The following is an 18,784-nucleotide window of genomic DNA, read 5'->3' as shown; positions in this document are numbered from 1 at the left end:
CAATGATGCAAAATGCGAGACGTCTGTTTCAAAGACGCCAATTTATATATGCACGGTTAGATGGAGCAAATGTATCTAAAATGGCCAGTGTGTTAGGTATATCGCAAAGAACAGTATCCAAGCTGATAACGGTCTACAAAACTAATGGTAAAAGCACATCGATGAAAAGTAAGTAATATTAACGGAAAGGCAGCCTCAGTGACAGAGATCGCCGAACATTGAAGGCGACTATCTCCAACGATCATACAGGGAATGAGGTACAATCAGCAACTGGTAACACCTTTTTTTCACCTGAACATCACCAGTCAGGTTTCTACTTCTATACTGATAATCACCCCAACAATGCTTTAGTGCGAAGGAATTGGTGCTGAAACCATGCATAGTAGGCCGCAAATGATTCGAAATGCGTAATTTGGTCCGATGAATTTTCTTTCATTCTATTTTCAATAACAAGCTGATTTTATGTATAGTGGAAGCTCTGTGATGCTGTGAGTCAAAATTTTCCTAGTACTTCGTGGATACTTTGATTATGCTGTCAGTGATTACGGGTATTACAGGTGGCCACGTACATTCTATGGTTTAGATATTTACGGCCGACGACGTCATTTTACAACAAGACAATGTTCACACTTCTGGAGCTGTTGAAGTATCGTTTCAAAAACATCTGGATTAACTACAATATCTCCTTTGACCTATCCAATTCACAGATTTCAACGTTATTGAACACCTGTGAACGGTTACGAAGCACAGAATCCAGAACAGTTATCCTCCACCATCCTTGCTTGATAGAACTGGGTACTGCACTCCATGAGAATGATACAATATTCACCTGGAAACCATTGATGACATATATGCCTCCATTGAAAAAAAAAAAAAGTTGTGAAGGCTAACGGTGGTCTCGTATTTGTCAAGTATGTTGAATCTTTTTTTTTTTTTTTTTTTCAGGTATTTCTATTATTTTCTGAAAATCATTTGAATAAAACGATTGGGTGTAGCGCTTTGATCTCTACAACCTATGGTATTCAGACAACGAAGAACAAAATAACATGTAAATCACTTTGGAACTAGCTACAATCAGTTAATAGGATGTCTAGGAAAATATCTTCACTGTATTTTTACATTAATTACACTGTGTGGAAATACAGAATTTATTAAACAATTTACATAAAAATTATTTTTTTAAACAATCATTTGCGTAACATTACGCGAACTTACATCTATGATACGAGTTCATATCTTTTAAACAGACTTCAAGTCTCACAGTTATAGACGTCCGAAAAATTTGTCAATATAGAAAATATTGACAAATATTTAAAAAACTATAGACGTCTGAAGAAATAGTCAATACAGAAAATATTGACAAGTATTTCGAAACTAAGTTCATATTGTTAAATTTTTAATTTGACATCTAAGATCTTTAAGATATATTTAAATTCAAAACAAAACAAATAATTGAAATGCATCTGAACTGTATAAATCGGCTTTCCAAACATTTTAAATAAAAATAATTTGAACTTTATATATGTACATTATGCTTTGTTAACCTGTAAAACATAGTAATTTTGTGTATTCAGTTCTCTTGAGGTCTTAAAATTGATTTGACTGAATCAGGCGATTGGTGTAAGTATATTCTGCATCTGTGAACTGTAACGCCCAAGCAATAAAACCACTTGCTTCATAAACCTGTTCTTTTCTAACCTCATGTGTTCATTTTCTTTTCTTGTTCTGTTAATTCCTGGAATCTCGCATACATCATCTTCTTAACACAGTCTTTGTAAGTATCACCAGGCTGCATTCCATAGGTACTACCTTTCATACCTAAACCTGCTGTGCTCGCTCTTCTTTCAGTCTGTAAAGAATATCATACATATAACAGCATTAAAAACTTAGTGTAACTGAAGTAAGGGTTTACAATTCTTGTCCTCCATTTTCGTTACTTCCAAACAATCATTTTGCATCACAAAAAAGAAAATGAACTTAGTTTTCTAATGCAAGGGATAACATGATTTCACGTTGCTCACGTCTGAGCACAGAAATAATCTACTACAATCGTAAGTTATAGGAAGGCTAAGAAAATATTTGCGAGACACAAACACTCAGAGAAATATTGCACACAGGTTTACACTAATCCAAATATGAGACATTTAGACAGTAGATAATTAGATACCACAGACTGGAAACCAGTACTTAGAAGATGGATACAGAATAAATTACTCAATTATAAAGTTAGGGACCATTATAATTCATGCCATATGCTACATCGTGTCTGCTCCCATTTTCTAGGGCGCTTATGTGCACATTGCGATCACTTCTCGGTTAGGAGACTGAATATAGACCTACAGTTTAATACGGATCCCAACCATATGACTACCGACTGGAAATGTCACCCTGAACTTCCGCAAAAAATTAGAAATGCTATTAACTTGATCACAAGGAGGATCATCCATGATCAAATGACGTATGCAGTTTAATTTTATACGAGAAAGTGTATATACACAGAGGCTGATCAGTTTCCATCGGAACAACTGACACAGAGTAACACTTGTCAAACGTATTTCAAGAGCAATTAAACTGTAAGGACAGGTGTTATGATTAAATGTTATGCACACCAGCCACTTCCACAGCCTACACCAACAAACATCACATCCGAAGAGAATATCAGTGAAATTCGAGACCTGTGCTACACAGGATGAAGGATATAGTGTTCTATGAGAGTCTATTTGGTCTAGGAATTAATTCGTGCGGTTGGTACGCACACATTGAAGCTGTAGTACAAACACAAAATACATAAATACCTTAAGAAAAACATTGTCCATCGCTAGCCACCCCTTTCGCCCATCTGTCAGGCAATGTACGGATTCCGTGGCGAAAGAAGTCCTCATCCTTGGAAGCGATCCAGTCAGAGACCCATGTTTCGATATCTTCTGAAGAAGTAAACCGCTGTCCAATCAAATCGTTGTTCATGCAATCGAACAAGTAGTAGTCCGAAGGAGCAACGTCTGGTGAATACGGCGGGTGGGGTAAAACTTCCCATCCGACATTTTCTAAATAGGTTTTGACCGGTTTTGCGACATGTGGGCGAGAGTTATCATGTTGAACAATAAGTTTATCATGTCTGTTCTCCCATTCTGGTCGTGTTCTGGCCAGAGCTTGCTTCAAATGCATTAATTGTCGTCGATAACGTTCTCCATTCATAGTTTCACCCGGTTGCAGCAGCTCATAGTACACCACACCTTTCATATCCCACCATATGCACAGCATAACCTTTGCACAGTGAATATCTCGTTTTGGTTGTGATGGACCTGGTTCACCTGGTTTCACCCAGGCCTTTTTTCGTTTAGGGTTCTCGTAATGGATCCACTTCTCATCACCCGTAATAATTCGATGCAGAAACCCCTTTCTGCTCTGTCGTTGAAGCAGCAATTCGCAAATGGTTTTTCGTCTTTCAACGTCTCTGTCTTTCAATTCATGTGGAACCCAATGTGACATCTTTTGAATCATTCCCATGGCTTTCAAGCGTTTGGAGACTGTTGTTTGATCAACGCCTAATGCTGCTGCAAGTTGTTCCTGCGTTTGACACGAATCCTGCTCGAGCAATGCTGTCAATTCTTCGTCTTGAAATTTTTTTGGCTGTCCAGCTCGCTCTTGGTCTGCCAAGCCGAAATCACCACTTCTAAACCGTGCAAACCACTTCTGACACGTTCGCTCAGCTAGAGCATGGTCACCATACACTTCCACCAAAATACGATGACTTTCAGTCGCACTTTTCTGCATGTTAAAGTAATGCAGCAGGACACCCCGCAAAAACACTTTATCAGGCACAAATTGCGCCATGTTCACTTAACTACAAACTGGTGTTGTTGACGCTTTAATCCACTGCCCTATACTACGAACGATACGCGATGACAGGGGTTTGCAACACATGTGTGGATACACGGAACTGTGGGACGCTCCGTTCGTTGCGCCATCTCTTGTCCACCCGCACGAATTAATTCCTAGACCAAATATTATCATAGCTTGTTATGATCAAACGATTACATATGGCCCAACCAACAGCGAATCGCGTAGTCCATCACAAATTGAGAATACGAACTGCCTGCAAGGCCAGCATACATATGTTAACAGCACGGCATATCGCAAAGCAAAAGAGCAAGAGTATTAGGCTGTACGAGCGCCACCTAGCTGGTGACCGCTGGAAATCTGTTGTGACAATGGACGAAGTATCGATCTATCTAAATGACTATGAAAAATAGGTTGATCGGCTGGATTCGAGTTTAGCCTTTTCAGCACCGGTACTATATGAGATGTGGACCTACACTTTAAAGTGCAATCCGATCTACCGTAAGGCAACAGAATTTCAATGTTTTCTCATTGGGAATCAAACTCGGAACCCTGTGCACCAAAGGCGCGCGTAGGCTAGCAACTAGATCAGCAGGGAGGAGATGACTGTGGAGGATTTCGGGTTATCACCTACAAAGGTGCTTATGAAAAAACCGATGTAACTTTCTGTGTCAAGTTACTCGTAAGACTTTATACATGATACTGGCTTTGCTACAGAGGGAAGCTCAAGATTCCTAAGGTCGAAATAAAAATGTCAGTTAATGCTGCTTATTACCAAGAACATGTCCTATTCCCAGTTTGCACAAACGAAATATTAGCAGTGTATGACGACGATACCTATTGCATGGAAGTGCACCAGGGTAAAGCTTCAATCACCCAGCCAAAAGCCAGTTGGCCTTCCATCGACACATGACAACTGCAACTGATATCCATGCAACTCTGTTTGAAGGTATTGCCGTTAAGAGTCCAAGTGCTAGTTCAATATATTACTGTGCTTTTGAACTTCTCAAAGGGTGACTTTTATCACGTCGGGTTCACATGGTAAATAGCCTTTGGAAAGCCTGCTGTAGTGAAAACTGCGACGTCGTGCAATGGCCCATACCGGTGGCTATCATATCGAGCATGATCGATGGTGGGAAATATATTAAGTGAACAACAGCATAAAATTTGTTCGGATTGAAACGGACCAGTCTCTGTATAATAGCAATGTTTGTTACTTTTACAATTTGAAAATATCAGTGATTGGTGGAGGCTCCTTTGTTTTTGCACACCAAAATGAAGAACCTCTGTGTTCATCATGGATGCCAGCAAGAAGTGGCAAGAGAAGACCGTGGTTTCTGCCTGGAATTCAAGTGAATCAATAGTTTGAATTAAGGTACCTGGCACGGGCAATATTTTCGAAATTTAATTCTTTCAATATTTTCGTACTTCTTTAAAATGTATTGTAAAAGTATTTAAGCCGGAGATTTGGCTTCACATTCGGGACCTTATGGGTTCAAACTCCATAGCCTGCCAATATGAATAGGTCCAGAAGTTTCCTTAGTCACAGGTGAATTTTCGGGCAACTCTTTTTCCGTCGCCAATTCCGAGCAGAGACTAACATGCCAAACGGTCATAAATAAATTTTAAAAATCGAGAATGATAGCATTACAAACCCCCTCAAACTGAAAAAACATGGTGTTAATAATTCAAAGGTTCTAAATATCAGTCCTATTTCAGTAGTACATTATTGGGAATAGAAGACGAAGATCAAAACAAAGAATAAACACTGACAGGTCACACTTCAAGAGTCAAGTAAATAACTGCTACGTTCAAATCTGTATCAATTCAGAAAATTTGTGGAGTAATTTCATTTGGTTCTACGCATTTGTTTAACTGCTGAATTTTTTCGGTGGAAAATTACTTACGCTATCTTATTTTAAACAGTACTAATGAAAAGTACAGAATATAAATTTAAAATTACACAGGTTACTTTTTGTTACACAGGTTAATAATGGTAAACTACATCAATATAGAAATGTATGATTTACAATAAGACATTTCTAGTTATATACTAAAATTGCATACCTCTATTATGGACGTTCGGCCTTGATTAGTTTTTCCTAGTCCCATTCCTTCCTGCCAACCCATCTTCTGCATAAGTTTATTTCCTATATTACTCGATCCTATTCCTGCTTTTGTAGGTTCTTCGTAATTAGTAGACACAGTTTCTGCTCTCGCTTTCAAGTATTTCTCCTAGAAGATAATATTCAGTTGGTAATTCTACAGTCTAATTCTCTATTGTTGTAGATATGAAGTGTGTGGTGCTTAAAATATATAAAACGATAATCATGCCTGTTGTTCTGTATGGTTGCGAAACATGGTCGCTTACTCTGAGGGAAGAACATAGACTGAAAGTATTTGAGAACAGGATCCTGAGAAGAATATTCGGACCCAAGAGGAACGAGAATGGGGAATGGTGGAAGCTTCATAACGAGGAACTACATAGTTTATACGGTTTACCCAACATTGTTAGGGTCGTCAAGTCTAGGAGGCTTAGGTGGGCAGGTCATGTAGCTAGAATGGAAGAAAGTAGAAACGCTTTCAAAGTCTTGACTGGTAGACCCATAGGAAAACGACCATTAGGAAGACCTAGGCGCAGATGGGAGGATAATATTAAGATGGATCTCGCAGAGATAGGAATACAAAGTAGAAACTGGATCCAATTAGCTAAGGATAGAAGTCAGTGGAGAGCTTCTGTGAACGCGGCACTGAACCTCCGGGTTCCATAGGCCATAGAGTTAGTTTAGTTAGTTAGTTATGAAGTGTGTGGTAGACTTCTGTCTCAGCTTTTAGGTGTTTTGAATATATTTCTTCTTGTTATAGTTAAATCTAATTGTTACTGACGTACAAATGAGCAATACAGAAAATGCAACAGTATAAGGTTTTATTCCTATTACCAAAAAGCATAAATGAAGGGTAAGGGGAAAAAACAAGGAATGTCCATGTATGTGCTTTATCGGGTGCTTTGTCCTATCTGTTGGTGACTCTTGGTACTATTTGACTGTATATGCCATGCATGCGTAGATGGAGAAATGTCCATGTAAAAAGGGGCAAAAATTTAACTAACCCTATTCCTTTTACGCGGTTTTCAATATTAAAACACCGTTTTCTCGAAAATGCAGTTTTGTGACATTACCTCTTTTTTCCCCTTACCCTTCAAATAAAAATTAAATATATTAATAAGATTTATGTTCTCTACAAGAATTGGTCAAATCAAGAAAAGAGAGATTCTGACCAAAATATGAAGTGGAAGTACTAATTAGATATAATTGCTATGAACTTAGAAACAACATCCTAATTGTTGCGACAGCAAGTGTGTGTGTTTCGCTGACAGTGAGAAGATCTTGAGCTGTGAGAGCTACTCCATTACACAAGTACGAACTTCAGTATCGAATCCAAAATGTCGACATTCAAGCTGTTTGTTCAGAAAGGCAAACCAATGGAAATCATCTGGTGAATGAACTGTACTATAGAGTGAATGTTTCAGAACATCCCAGAGAAATTAGCACAGAAGAGTAAATGTTACGACATATGTTGCTGGGTGTTATAGTGCAACACCACCAAAGCCCCATATTGCTGCCCTTTTTACGCATAATACCAAGACGCTTAGTTGCAGTGTCCAATGGTAAATTGTGCTGTTAGCAGTAGCCCAGCGTTCGAAGAACGTAAACAGTAATGGTCGTTTTGATTGAAAATCTCCCCTCCCGATGACGCATTACTAGATTCGAACTTATGGAGGAGATGTCGGATGATTTTATTGCGTTCTATTACGCTTTGTTATAGGTTAATAGTCAATGCATTAACTTTCGAAGATAGCCTAGAAAAAAAATGCCAGTTCATTATGGTATGTACCAGCACGGCCTATTCGCAGGTTTCTTTGTGCATTCGATCACAATCTCTCCACTTACTGAGCACACAATTTTACGTACAATTGTTCCGAAGGCAACCATGGATGATATCAAACTCCTGTTGTAACGAAAGCGTGGTTACTTGAAACGGATTTAAAGGAGCGCTTATAACAATAGATGGCAGTACATTTTCTCTCTCTCTCCAATGTATTTTGTGAATAATGGGAATAATCAATAATCAACGCAGTTTTTTTAAAGTTCCATTATTGTAAGGATGTTTCTGAAAAGTAAAATTAAGTACACTCTACAAATGAATAAAACTGTTATTGTTTTTTGGGCAAAGGTTGAATTTCGATCTCTTGAAATTGATTGAATTATTTTGAATATTGTCTCTCCACACAAAATACATTGGAGAGAGACAGAAAACGTACTGTCCTAATTGCCGATAGTCGTATCTTTATACTCACCTTAATGATCCTCCTAAATATTGCTCAACCAGTGTGAAGAGAACGATAGAGTAAGCCTGACAACATAGTGTACCTGCCTGGAATCGCACCCATCAGTCGAAGAAAGCTGTCTGTGATACACAATCTTCTTCATATAATGAATTATCCTTCAGTGAATGTCAATCGGTTTGGTATTTTCTGATGATGTAAGCTGTCAAGAGGCATACTCTACTCTAAACGCCATCGTAGCTTTACGAGTTCACTAGCAGCTAATACAAACCACTGTATATCGCGTATGTTGCTTCTCTTGACGCATTACGTCACACATGCGACATGTAGGCTCTTGCTAACAATGCGCCCAGCTGTTCCATTTCTCTCCAAAGTGTACTGCAATTAACATTTTTATTTGACCAATTCTTATATATCAATTAATCAATCAATCCTTTTCTTAGTGGTTTTGCTTTGCTCTAAATTTCGGGCAATGAGTTGCCTTTGTCTGATGTGTGGCCTGTTCATTGGAGTGCCAATGTACGATATTAGGGGGCTGCTACTTTCACGTACCCCTCTAGGTGCCTTTTTACGTTTCGGTTCCTATGATCGCGGCATGTGATAAAAATGTGTCCGTTGAAGTTGAATTATCCATGAACAGGCCTTGCACGTAGTTCGCAAAGATGTTGGCTTGGTCCTCTGGGGTGTAGACGAGTTCAAGTTAGCTCGGGAGGAAGGAAGGAGGGGGTAAAAGAGCGGAGCAATCGCCAGAAGTCCCTGGATGGTACATCTGTTTCTTGCACTCTGGCGTTCCGTTTATGGAGTCGGACGCGGAGAAATCTTTTCTTCTTTCGTGTCTTCAGAGAATTCCACAGGGTTTTGTATCTGAGATGGTAGGTGAATTTCCACTTCCTTCTAGTCTATTTTTCCAGTGGATTAGAATGCTGGTGCGGAGATTGTCTGCATTCTACTGCCCTGGGAGGTTGTTCCGTGTGGCTGTTGCTAGTCGGATGGAGACAGTGAGGTGCTTCATTACTGCATCTACTCCTCCTGGAATGGTAATTGGTTGAAGAACATTCACCATATATGCTAAGATGGTTGTGTAACTGTTCCAGTTCGTTTCCTTGATGTTCGACAGGCGAGATGCTGGTATGTGTATACGGAGGGCTACGGCGAGAGTGACTGGGATGTGATCTGACTGAAGTGTCATGACTGCATACGAACCATCAGTGACGGTGGTGTTGACCGTCAGAAAATGTTCAGGATATCCGAAAGCATCCTATTTCGTGGAAAGTGTGTAGGGTCTGGCAGTGTCGTAGCCAGGAAGTCGATGCGCCTCAGAAGTTGGTAGAGCTGGCTCCCATTGTGGTTGGAAACCCTGGGATTAGAAGCAGTGCTTGCAATTCATGTCCCTCCCAGTATGATGCGATGTCTTAGTCTACGTAGTTGTTGAAGATGGTGAAGAGGTGAGTGCGTCTCTGGCTTCACGAAGCTGGAATAGGAACGTCCATCTTCAATCACTGCCACGAAGCTACTGAGAGCACTAGGGAAGACCCGCTGGTGCATGCGCCATGCTAGGACCTTAGTCTCTTACGTACATGTAGTCGCTTCGCGCAAAATATGGTTTCCTAGCTATGGGATGCGTGAGAAAGTCATTTTCTGGAAGCGTCTCGTAGTTTGTAAATGTTCTGTCCAGTGACACCGGTAACATTGGAGCATCTCTGCTCCTCTGTATGGGTCCACCTCCCACCTTGAAGTTGAGTAGATATAGAAGGTTGAGTACCTTGGAATTGTCATTCGTTTTCGGCAAGCTGACAAGGAACAATAGGAATTTTGGACAGTTTTCCTGGGCATCTGCTCTGCCTTTCAGATGAGTGATTGCTGCCAGCGAGAAGCACTCTTTTTCCAGTGTTGTTTGGATATCTTCTATTCCAGCAACTATCAGTAGTTTTCTCAGGAGTCAGGAGTAGGTTTCATCAAGAGTCAGATGATTTTGGGTAGCTCAATGGTTTATCAGGATTACGTTGTTCGCAAAATGCATCTACTTTAGTAAAATCATCTACTGTGCTACAATAAATCTGCACTAAGTCCTTAGTATGGTATACTGTAGCAGGTGCTTTGTACTTTTTTGTGAGACCTTTTATGAAGGTATATTTCTTTTCTACATGATAAATATAGCCGGGTGGATTTTTTCTGGCTGAGAGATCAGAATGCGATATTTCCTCTTCTGCTGCCGCTGCCTTGCTTCATTTGGTTTTCGAGGGGTCTTCTTGTTTTCTTCTGTGTTCGGTGGTGTGAGAGGAGAATATTGGTTTCAGAATTGGATGAGAGAGAAGATTATGTCAGTTTTTGGTATTTTTGCTGTTTTCTTGGATCTGACATATACGGAGGTGATGATGTCTCCTGCCCATGAGATGTCAGAAGTAATTGTGGGTGGTTGACATGTCTTGCATATGCACATTGTCTGCTTTGTTGTTGTTTGATAGATCTATCGGTGGTTTCAGCTGATCGCCTGTTTCCAGTGGGGGAATGCTTGGGTGAGTGAGATGTTGGAAGGTCCTGATAATGGAGTAATTTCTTGGGACTTTGCTGTCATCTCGGCTGCTTTGTGGTTGAAAAGTTGAACGTTGACTTGATCCAGTGGTGGCATCTGACGATGGCGGGGATCTGAATCAAGGAGGTGTACTACATGGCTCTGTACACTACATCTTTGAGAAGGAGCTGGGTGCCAGAACTTGGAAGCCTAAGACATATGGTGCTGAGTCGCTTGTAGTAATAAAAAGGGTCACTCTTCGATTTTGGTATGTTATAATAATTGGCTTTAAAAAGGGACAGAGAGGACGTGTATTCGTTTATGTTACAGACAAATAATTTAAAATAAGGGTATAAATTTTAATTCGCTTTTGTCTTTCTTTAAAATGACCACAGATATTATATATATATATATATATATATATAAAGTTTAACTGAATTATTTGCACAAACTTAGATGTTGGACACGTTTACATGAATAACAATATATTCTGATATTATTAATTCTTCTTTCAAATGCATTTCACAATGAAGATACTAAAATAACATTCATGCCTTGTGTGAAATCCATGTTGCTGAAGTTTAGCTAAATTGTGTATCCTCCTGGTAAAGACAATAGCCAGATCTGTCTGATTAAATAAAAACCATTTATGAATCATATTTTCTGTTCCCACTGAAATAAATTATTTTCAATGGCTTGTTAGTACTTACAGCAAATTCAAGTTTGTACAGTTTCAAGATCTTTAATATGGACCCGTATGCAGCATAACAAACATACTTACTTTGAGCCTATTTGGCTGTGGTGGTTCTGGTTCACCAAATTTCTGCCTGCGTTCTTTCGCCCTGTCACGGTATTTTCCAGATTTCCTTTCTGAATCACTCGGATCAATCCCTTTTGAGTTCCACCATGCCTTCAAATTTTGTTTATGAAGATCTGAGAGCTGCTGATGCCTAGAAACAAGAAACTACTTGTATAGAATATTGAAGCTTGTTGTCTATAATTAACGAAAACTAGTAGTTTGCTGATGTTATGATCTAGTTGTTTAACGTTAAATCATTCAATGCACGACACTAGCTACTTTAGAGTTTCGATACGTTTGATCGTCTAAAGTGATAGAGTAAACACATAAACTGTAGCACTTCATTAAAATATATGAATTTGCAATACGAATTTCCACCAACTCGAAATATTTTCTGGAACAAGTATGCATAAAAATAACTAAAACCGCTTCAAACTCTTAAGAATGTAACCATATAAACACTGAAGTTAGAGCTTTATAGAATAAATGCGAATCGTTCATCTCAGTACTAAAGAACTATTATTATTCTGTTTTAGGTAACACATTTGTACCACTCGCAGATGTATACATTCTCCAAACCAATACTATTGAGAACTAATAAACAATGGACATCAACATTAGATTCTACAGAGCGATCGAAAAGTCCCCGAACCCATTTTTTTTGCGGGGGGGGGGGGCGGTAGTTATAAAGAGAAGATAAATATTTCTGTGAAAACTGATTTGCTAGGATCTTTGCTATACGCGACCCAAGAGATGGCGCTGGGGAGTGGTGCTAGCAGTCATGGCGAAGAAATAAACTACATAAAGTGCTGTTAGCAAAATAATCACTCCAGTTGCAAGGATGAGTTTGTCGGGGAAGGAGCGTGTGTTTTTGTTAGAGTATTTCAAAACTGCATCATACAGTGCCGCAAACGAGAAATTTGTAAATCGTTTCGGGCGTTCTGTGAGTAAATCAACTATTCATGCATTAATTACGATATTTCGTGAACATGGCAGTATGAATGGTAAGCCGTGTAGTGGTCGCCCTACAGTTTTGACGAATGATGATTTGGAAGACGTCGCCGCACGATTGCAACAATCACCACAGAAAGGTGGTTATCACAAGTGGGCGCATCATATGGCTTTGCACAAAAAGCAACCAAACCTTTAAAATTACGACCATATCACGTGTAAGCCGTTCAGGAGCTGCGACCAGGTGACAATGGTGCTCGAATGAAGTACTGGTGGTTTTAACGATTCACTCGCAACAATATTGCTGTCCTTGAAAAAGCACAGCACGGATGAGGCCTGATTCCATTTGACAGCTATTATGAAAATTTTTGAGGAAACATGCAATATTTTGTACATGGAACTGCCTGTAAAAGCCTGTCAGATTTTGACAGGCATTATACAGGCGCCTGTTTCGGCAAAAACACATGTAAAGAAAATATTACAGGCACATTGTCTTCAGGTGATATGCATGTCGAAAATGTATTAAACTTCTGTTGGAAATTTTGCAATGATACACACGTTGTACAGAGCCTGTACTTTAAATGAGAACATGCAATATACACGTAGTCATTCACATGCAAGTAAATGGAGGGAATATGCGCATGTAAATTACCTTGAATGGATTGTTGATAACATTCGCAATACAGTAAGAATGAAAAGTACAAGGAAGGTGCCTGTTTATCAACATGTAATATACATATGAGACATTCGCATTACATGTAAATACCATGTATTAGCGTATAGCATGGAAAACGCATGATGTAGAATATGTTATTTTACCTTTATCATTTTCGTGCACAGGGCAATGTACAGGTAAACGAAAAATGCAATGATCATGATTACTAATAAATGGGTTAAAGAGGTGCATGCAATGAACAAGGTTGATTGGAGTGAATCATTAATGTTACAGGTGTAGGAAACGTGTAATATTCAGGCACGAAGGATCCAGTTTGTCATGCACATATGCAAGGTCCTGACACATGTACTTAATGCAATATATTTTACATGTATATTCCGCTAACATACCCACTAATTCGCTAACACCTGTATTTCACATGTATTTAACACGTCAATTACATTTTTATCAAATGAAAAGCAGTTGTCATCAGATCCTCATGAGGTAACGTATATGTCAACTATATGGAATATACCGCTTACGTACACGCCTTTCCACTCTCTAAATGTTGTTTACACGCATTTTTCCCGATGCAAAGTTGCTACCCTATCAACATGATAACTAGCTGTTTCCGTGAAATGAACATGCAATGATCGTGAAAAGAATCGATACCTGTCTCATGCGTTTAAAAGTGTTCCATTTTCAGGCGCATGTAAAAATATGCCTGTTTATACATGTTTCACAGGCGCTTGTAAACCACCTGCATTTTCTGTCTGGGAGGTCATGTTAATGCACAGAACACTCGCTACTGGTCCACTGAAAATTCACATATCTTACATGAGACACCTCTCCACGCGCAGAAAATTGGTATCTGGTGTGCCGTGTCCAGATCTCGAATTATTGGACCGATTTTTTTTTTTTTTTTTTTTTTCGAAACCTGAGTGAACTCCATTCTGTACCAGACATTATACAGCAGTTTATTGCGTTTTTGTACGCTAGTGAACGAGATGTGTGGTTACAGAAAGACGGGGCATCATGCCCTAGAAGACGTCCCATATAAATAACATGGTAAAGATTTTTCAGTTCCCCATAAAACCACTCTGCGGTTGGATTTTTTTTTTAACTGATTTATTTAGGTAGTGCTAACAAAAACGTGCAAACATACCGAATTTCATGTTTTTATTCCAATTTTAAGTACCTAAAACATAGGATTATAGGAAAAAAAAAGCCCATTTAAATAACATGGGAAAATTCTTCATCCGCTCTTTAGACCCCCTAAAAATTAAAAATATTCACTTTTGGCAATTTTCCTGTGGGTTAGTTCCGGAAAGCTACAATTATGCTAAATTTAGTCATTGTAGCCCTACAAGAAGTGCTCAATAATTTATGTCAGCTCATGTAATTTTATATATAGTTAAGATTAAGATAAGATATTAGTATAGAAATGGAATACATTTGTAGACGCTTAATTGGTAACAGAAACCGCTTGACGCTATCTGTTACGTTTCCACTTTATAACAATTAACATTAAAAACGAAGTGGTTGATTTCTGCTACTTACAGTTTGAATAAGGGCTTAAGAGAGAAGATGGTACCTATTCTTAGAACACTAAATCGATTCCAGAAAATCACTTCTCGCCCTCCTTTAGTATCTTTGCTCTATGTAGATCAATATTGAGACAGGAAGCCGTAGGGGGTTTCTGCTACTTAAGGTTTTAGTAGAGAATTAAGAATGGAAATATAATATATTGTTGAAACATTTAATTGATAGCAGAAAACCACTTCTCGATATCTGGTACTGTTTCTACTTTATAACGATCAACGTTAAAATGGGACTCTTATCGTCTTTGCTCTACGTAGAGCAATATTGGAACCAGAAGTCGGAGGAATTTCTACCATTCTAGTTTTAGTAGGGAGTTAAGGATGGAAATGAAATGTATTCATGGGATGTTTAATACATTGTAAAAAAACAGCATCACTATTTCTATAGTTTTTGCTCTATAGTGATAACTGATATGGTTAATTTCTACCACTTCTGGTTTCAGTATCAGTTCCCAAAAAGAACTCGCTCTCTAGCTTTTGACTCTATATTTTCACTAAATTTGGTGATGATTGGTCACGAAATTCTTGAGATATTTTTTTTCTCCCGGCCGAACAGAGAAAGTAAATATATAAAAAGAGTTTTGGTAAACCAAACTCCTTAAAATTAAGAATTTACAAATTGATATTTACAATGTCAGAGAAAGGTAAGAGAACGTACATATTAATATAATCAAGAACATATTCAGGTTCTGTCTGCATTTATAATGATAGTTTGCAATGAAGCCTGCTATATTAACAAGCAGCAGTGTCACCTGTATATAACATGAAGCAGTTTGGTTTGTAAGATGTCATATTTTGTCAATTATTATTTAAACCGGAAGTAGTATTGCATTTACATCACTACTGGTTTGGCAGAGAGATGGAATATATTCTTGGGACGCTTAATTCATTACAAAAGTCCGCTTCTCGTTTCCTCCTACCGCTTTCACTTTTATAACAATCAATGTTAAAACCGAAAGTGGTTGTTTCTACCACTTCCGGTTTGAACTGCAATTAAGAAAGAAGATGGCACCTATTCTTAGAACGCTAAATCGATTCCACAAAACTGCTTCTTACCATCTCCTAGCATTCTTCTCTATGTATATGAACACTGAAACCCGAAGTCGTAGTGGATTTCTACCATTCCCGGATTTGGTATCGACTTAAAGACGGAAATAAAATGCATTACTGAGACGTTTATTCCACTGCAGAAAACCTCTTCTCTCTACCTATTACCGTTTTTACTCTATCGCGATCAAAGTTAAAACCGAAAGTGGTTGATCTCTCTCACTTTTGATTTAAATAGAGATTAGGGTGGACATGGAACATATTCTTACGCCGCTTAATTGATTACATAAAACGACTTCTCGCTATATGTTACTGTTTTCACTCTATAATAATTAACGTTAAAACCAGAAGTGTTGATTTCTACACCTCCGATTTAAATAGGCGTTAAGACAGAAGTTCGTACATATTCTTAGAACGCTAAATCGATTCTATAAAACCGCTTCTCGCTATTTCTTACCGCTCTTGCTCCATGTAGACCAATACTGAAATCGGAAGTTCTAGTCGATTTCTGTTATTTCTGGTTTTCGTATAGACTTAAAGATGGAAACAAAATGTACTGTTGAGACGCTTAATCCATTGCAGGAAACGTCTTCTCTCTATTTATTACCGTTTCTAATCCACAGCGATCAACGTTAAAACCGGTAGTTATTCAGCCACCGATTTTAATAGGAAGATAAGCGTGATGACGGAATATATTCCTGGGAAGCTTAATTGATTATAATAAATCTCTTCTGGCTATCAGTTACCGTTTTCATTCTATAACGATCAACATTAAAACTGAAAATGGTTGGTCTTTTCCATTTCCGATTTGAATCGAGGGTTAATTGAAAACATGGTACCTGTTCTTAGGACCTTAAATCGATTCCAAAAAAGTCACTTCTCGTTATCTGTTATCGTGTTTGCTTTATGTAGATGAATATTGAAACCGGAAGTTTTAGTGGAATTCTACCACTTCCGGTTTTAGTAGGGAGTTTAGGATGAAGATGTAATGCATTACTGGTACTCTTAACCGATTGCAGAAAACCGAATCTCTGTACCTATTACCGTTTTTACTCTATAGTGATCAACGTTAAAACCGGAAATGGTTAATTGCTATTACTTTCAGATTGCAAACAAACTTGATTCTTAACTTCTGACCCTCTATATTTTCACGAATTTGGTGATGATTAGCCACATAGTTCTTAAAATTTTTTGACCCCTGAGCGGACGGACAAGGTTAATATATAAAGAGGAGTTAAACAACCTTCAACTAAGTTCTTCTAGAAATGGTGAAGAATAAAGAATATCCAATTTAGGTGAATTGAATTTGTCTCAATATTATGACAGTAATACAGTCCTTTTGCGACTAGTAGGTCCAATAGTCCAGAATTATGATAGTCTCACAGTACTCCTTTATGGGATTGATAATTAATATGAGAAAATCTATAACTAAAATCTACACATCATTGCCAACAAAGTCAATGGTAGAGCGATATTAGGACGTGTTGCACTGCTGGGAATATTACACTGTATGAATTTATCTTTCTGAAAACCAAAAAGATATATTTATGTTACAGTAATATTATATATGTATTTTATTCTCTATAACCTTATATACTGGATGTCTTCTGAATATTGGCAGAGCTTTTAATTAGCAATATACCATTTAATCCTTCTAAAACTTAATTAGCTAACAGATAATGTTAAAAAAAAAAAAAAAATGTATATCTCAGTGCTAATAACAGCATGGAACAACAAAATCGAACTGCATAATACTGTTCATTATTTACTCTTCATCTTTATATAACCTACATTTGCGATAAAATTCAATCTACGCTAGGATTGAAAAATTCATTTTTACAAACTAAAATTTCGAAAGGGAGTAGAGTATGTATATAAAGTATGAGCGCCTGTCAAACGTTCAGAATTTACTGTTTTATACCTACGAATTTTTAAGTGCATAGAATAAAAGTGATAAAATAAAAACAGCACATTTGTTCCTTCACGAAATAAATATGTTGTTAGTTTAAACATTATACCGTATACCCTGAATTATACCGTATAATTACGGAATTTACGTACCTCACTAGAGCTTCTTTGCTCGGGAACTGTCGCTTGCAAAGCAAACATGCTAATATAGACCAGTCTGTATATTTGTCATCCACATCTTCAGTCTCCTCTTCACTTTCGCTTTCTCCTCCGTACGCAGCAACAAGACCAGTTTGTTTGACTAAGGCTGATTTTGCCTGCAAAATAAAAGTAATCAGAATAAAAATATATTTATCATGCCCAATATAACAAACCACTGGAGGATAAACGCACAAATTCATACAGACCAATACACAAATTTACAATTCTATTGTTGGCAAAATAATTGTAAACGATTTTAAAAGAACTGAACTTTTAACACTATTGATTTAGGTTAACATAATTTACTAGGTCTAATAGCTTTAACGACGATTTAATCCCTCAGGCGACTGACTCTTGAAGAACTTGTTCAGTCATCTTCAAAACTGAATCTTTCTCAATAATTTTCAAACACACAAAATTGCACTCAAAATTATTTAAAGCAACATTCAAAGAATCATCAATATTTTACAGACTGATTTGCATTCACTGTGCCAAAAGATGAAACAAACAACCATAAACAGACTGCATTATACGCATAAAATCAGAAGCCATGGAATACAAGCGAAATACGTATAATTGTCAAAATTGTATTTCATTTTATTTATTTATCTATCTATCTATTTATTTATTTATTTATTGTTCCTGTCTAAGACTGAATGCAGTATTTACTACATTTTATTATGTCTAAGGTACTGATTTAAAACTTTCGTGCATAATGTAGGGACAAAAAGCATGTACACCATATTATCTCACAAGCTTATACAGCAAGTTACGATCTACAACCTTGCCAAGATTAATCCGCATCGGATGAGTTCGGTGTATGACTCTTATTCTCTTTCTTTCTTCAAAAATAGGACTATATAATACTTGATCGCCCATAACTCGGGAGCCGAAAGCCTGCACAAAATCCTGTTTCATAATCTTT

At 37.7% G+C, this 18,784-nt stretch overlaps 1 protein-coding gene across 3 annotated transcripts in view; it reads right to left on the bottom strand.

Moving 5' to 3' along the window:
- Positions 1–1,087: 1,087 nt before the first annotated feature.
- Positions 1,088–18,784, bottom strand: part of LOC145688183 (RNA-binding protein 5-like) — a 108,884-nt gene continuing 91,187 nt past the window's right edge. For all 3 annotated transcript variants that reach the window (XM_081762044.1, XM_081762043.1, XM_081762045.1), the window contains exons 16-19: positions 17,812–17,975; positions 11,479–11,647; positions 5,908–6,075; positions 1,088–1,849 (exon numbers count right to left, since the gene is read on the bottom strand). In XM_081762044.1, the coding sequence (XP_081618170.1) occupies positions 1,700–1,849; positions 5,908–6,075; positions 11,479–11,647; positions 17,812–17,975 (651 nt within the window). In that variant the 3' untranslated portion in view covers positions 1,088–1,699. The remainder of the gene's footprint in view (positions 1,850–5,907; positions 6,076–11,478; positions 11,648–17,811; positions 17,976–18,784) is intronic.

This window comes from Thermobia domestica, chromosome 6 (assembly GCF_964235325.1).
Source record: "Thermobia domestica chromosome 6, izTheDome1.hap1.1, whole genome shotgun sequence".
Taxonomy (NCBI): domain Eukaryota; kingdom Metazoa; phylum Arthropoda; class Insecta; order Zygentoma; family Lepismatidae; genus Thermobia; species Thermobia domestica.
The sequence above is the reverse complement of the archived record's forward strand: the minus strand, read 5'-3'. Positions and strand labels throughout refer to the sequence as shown.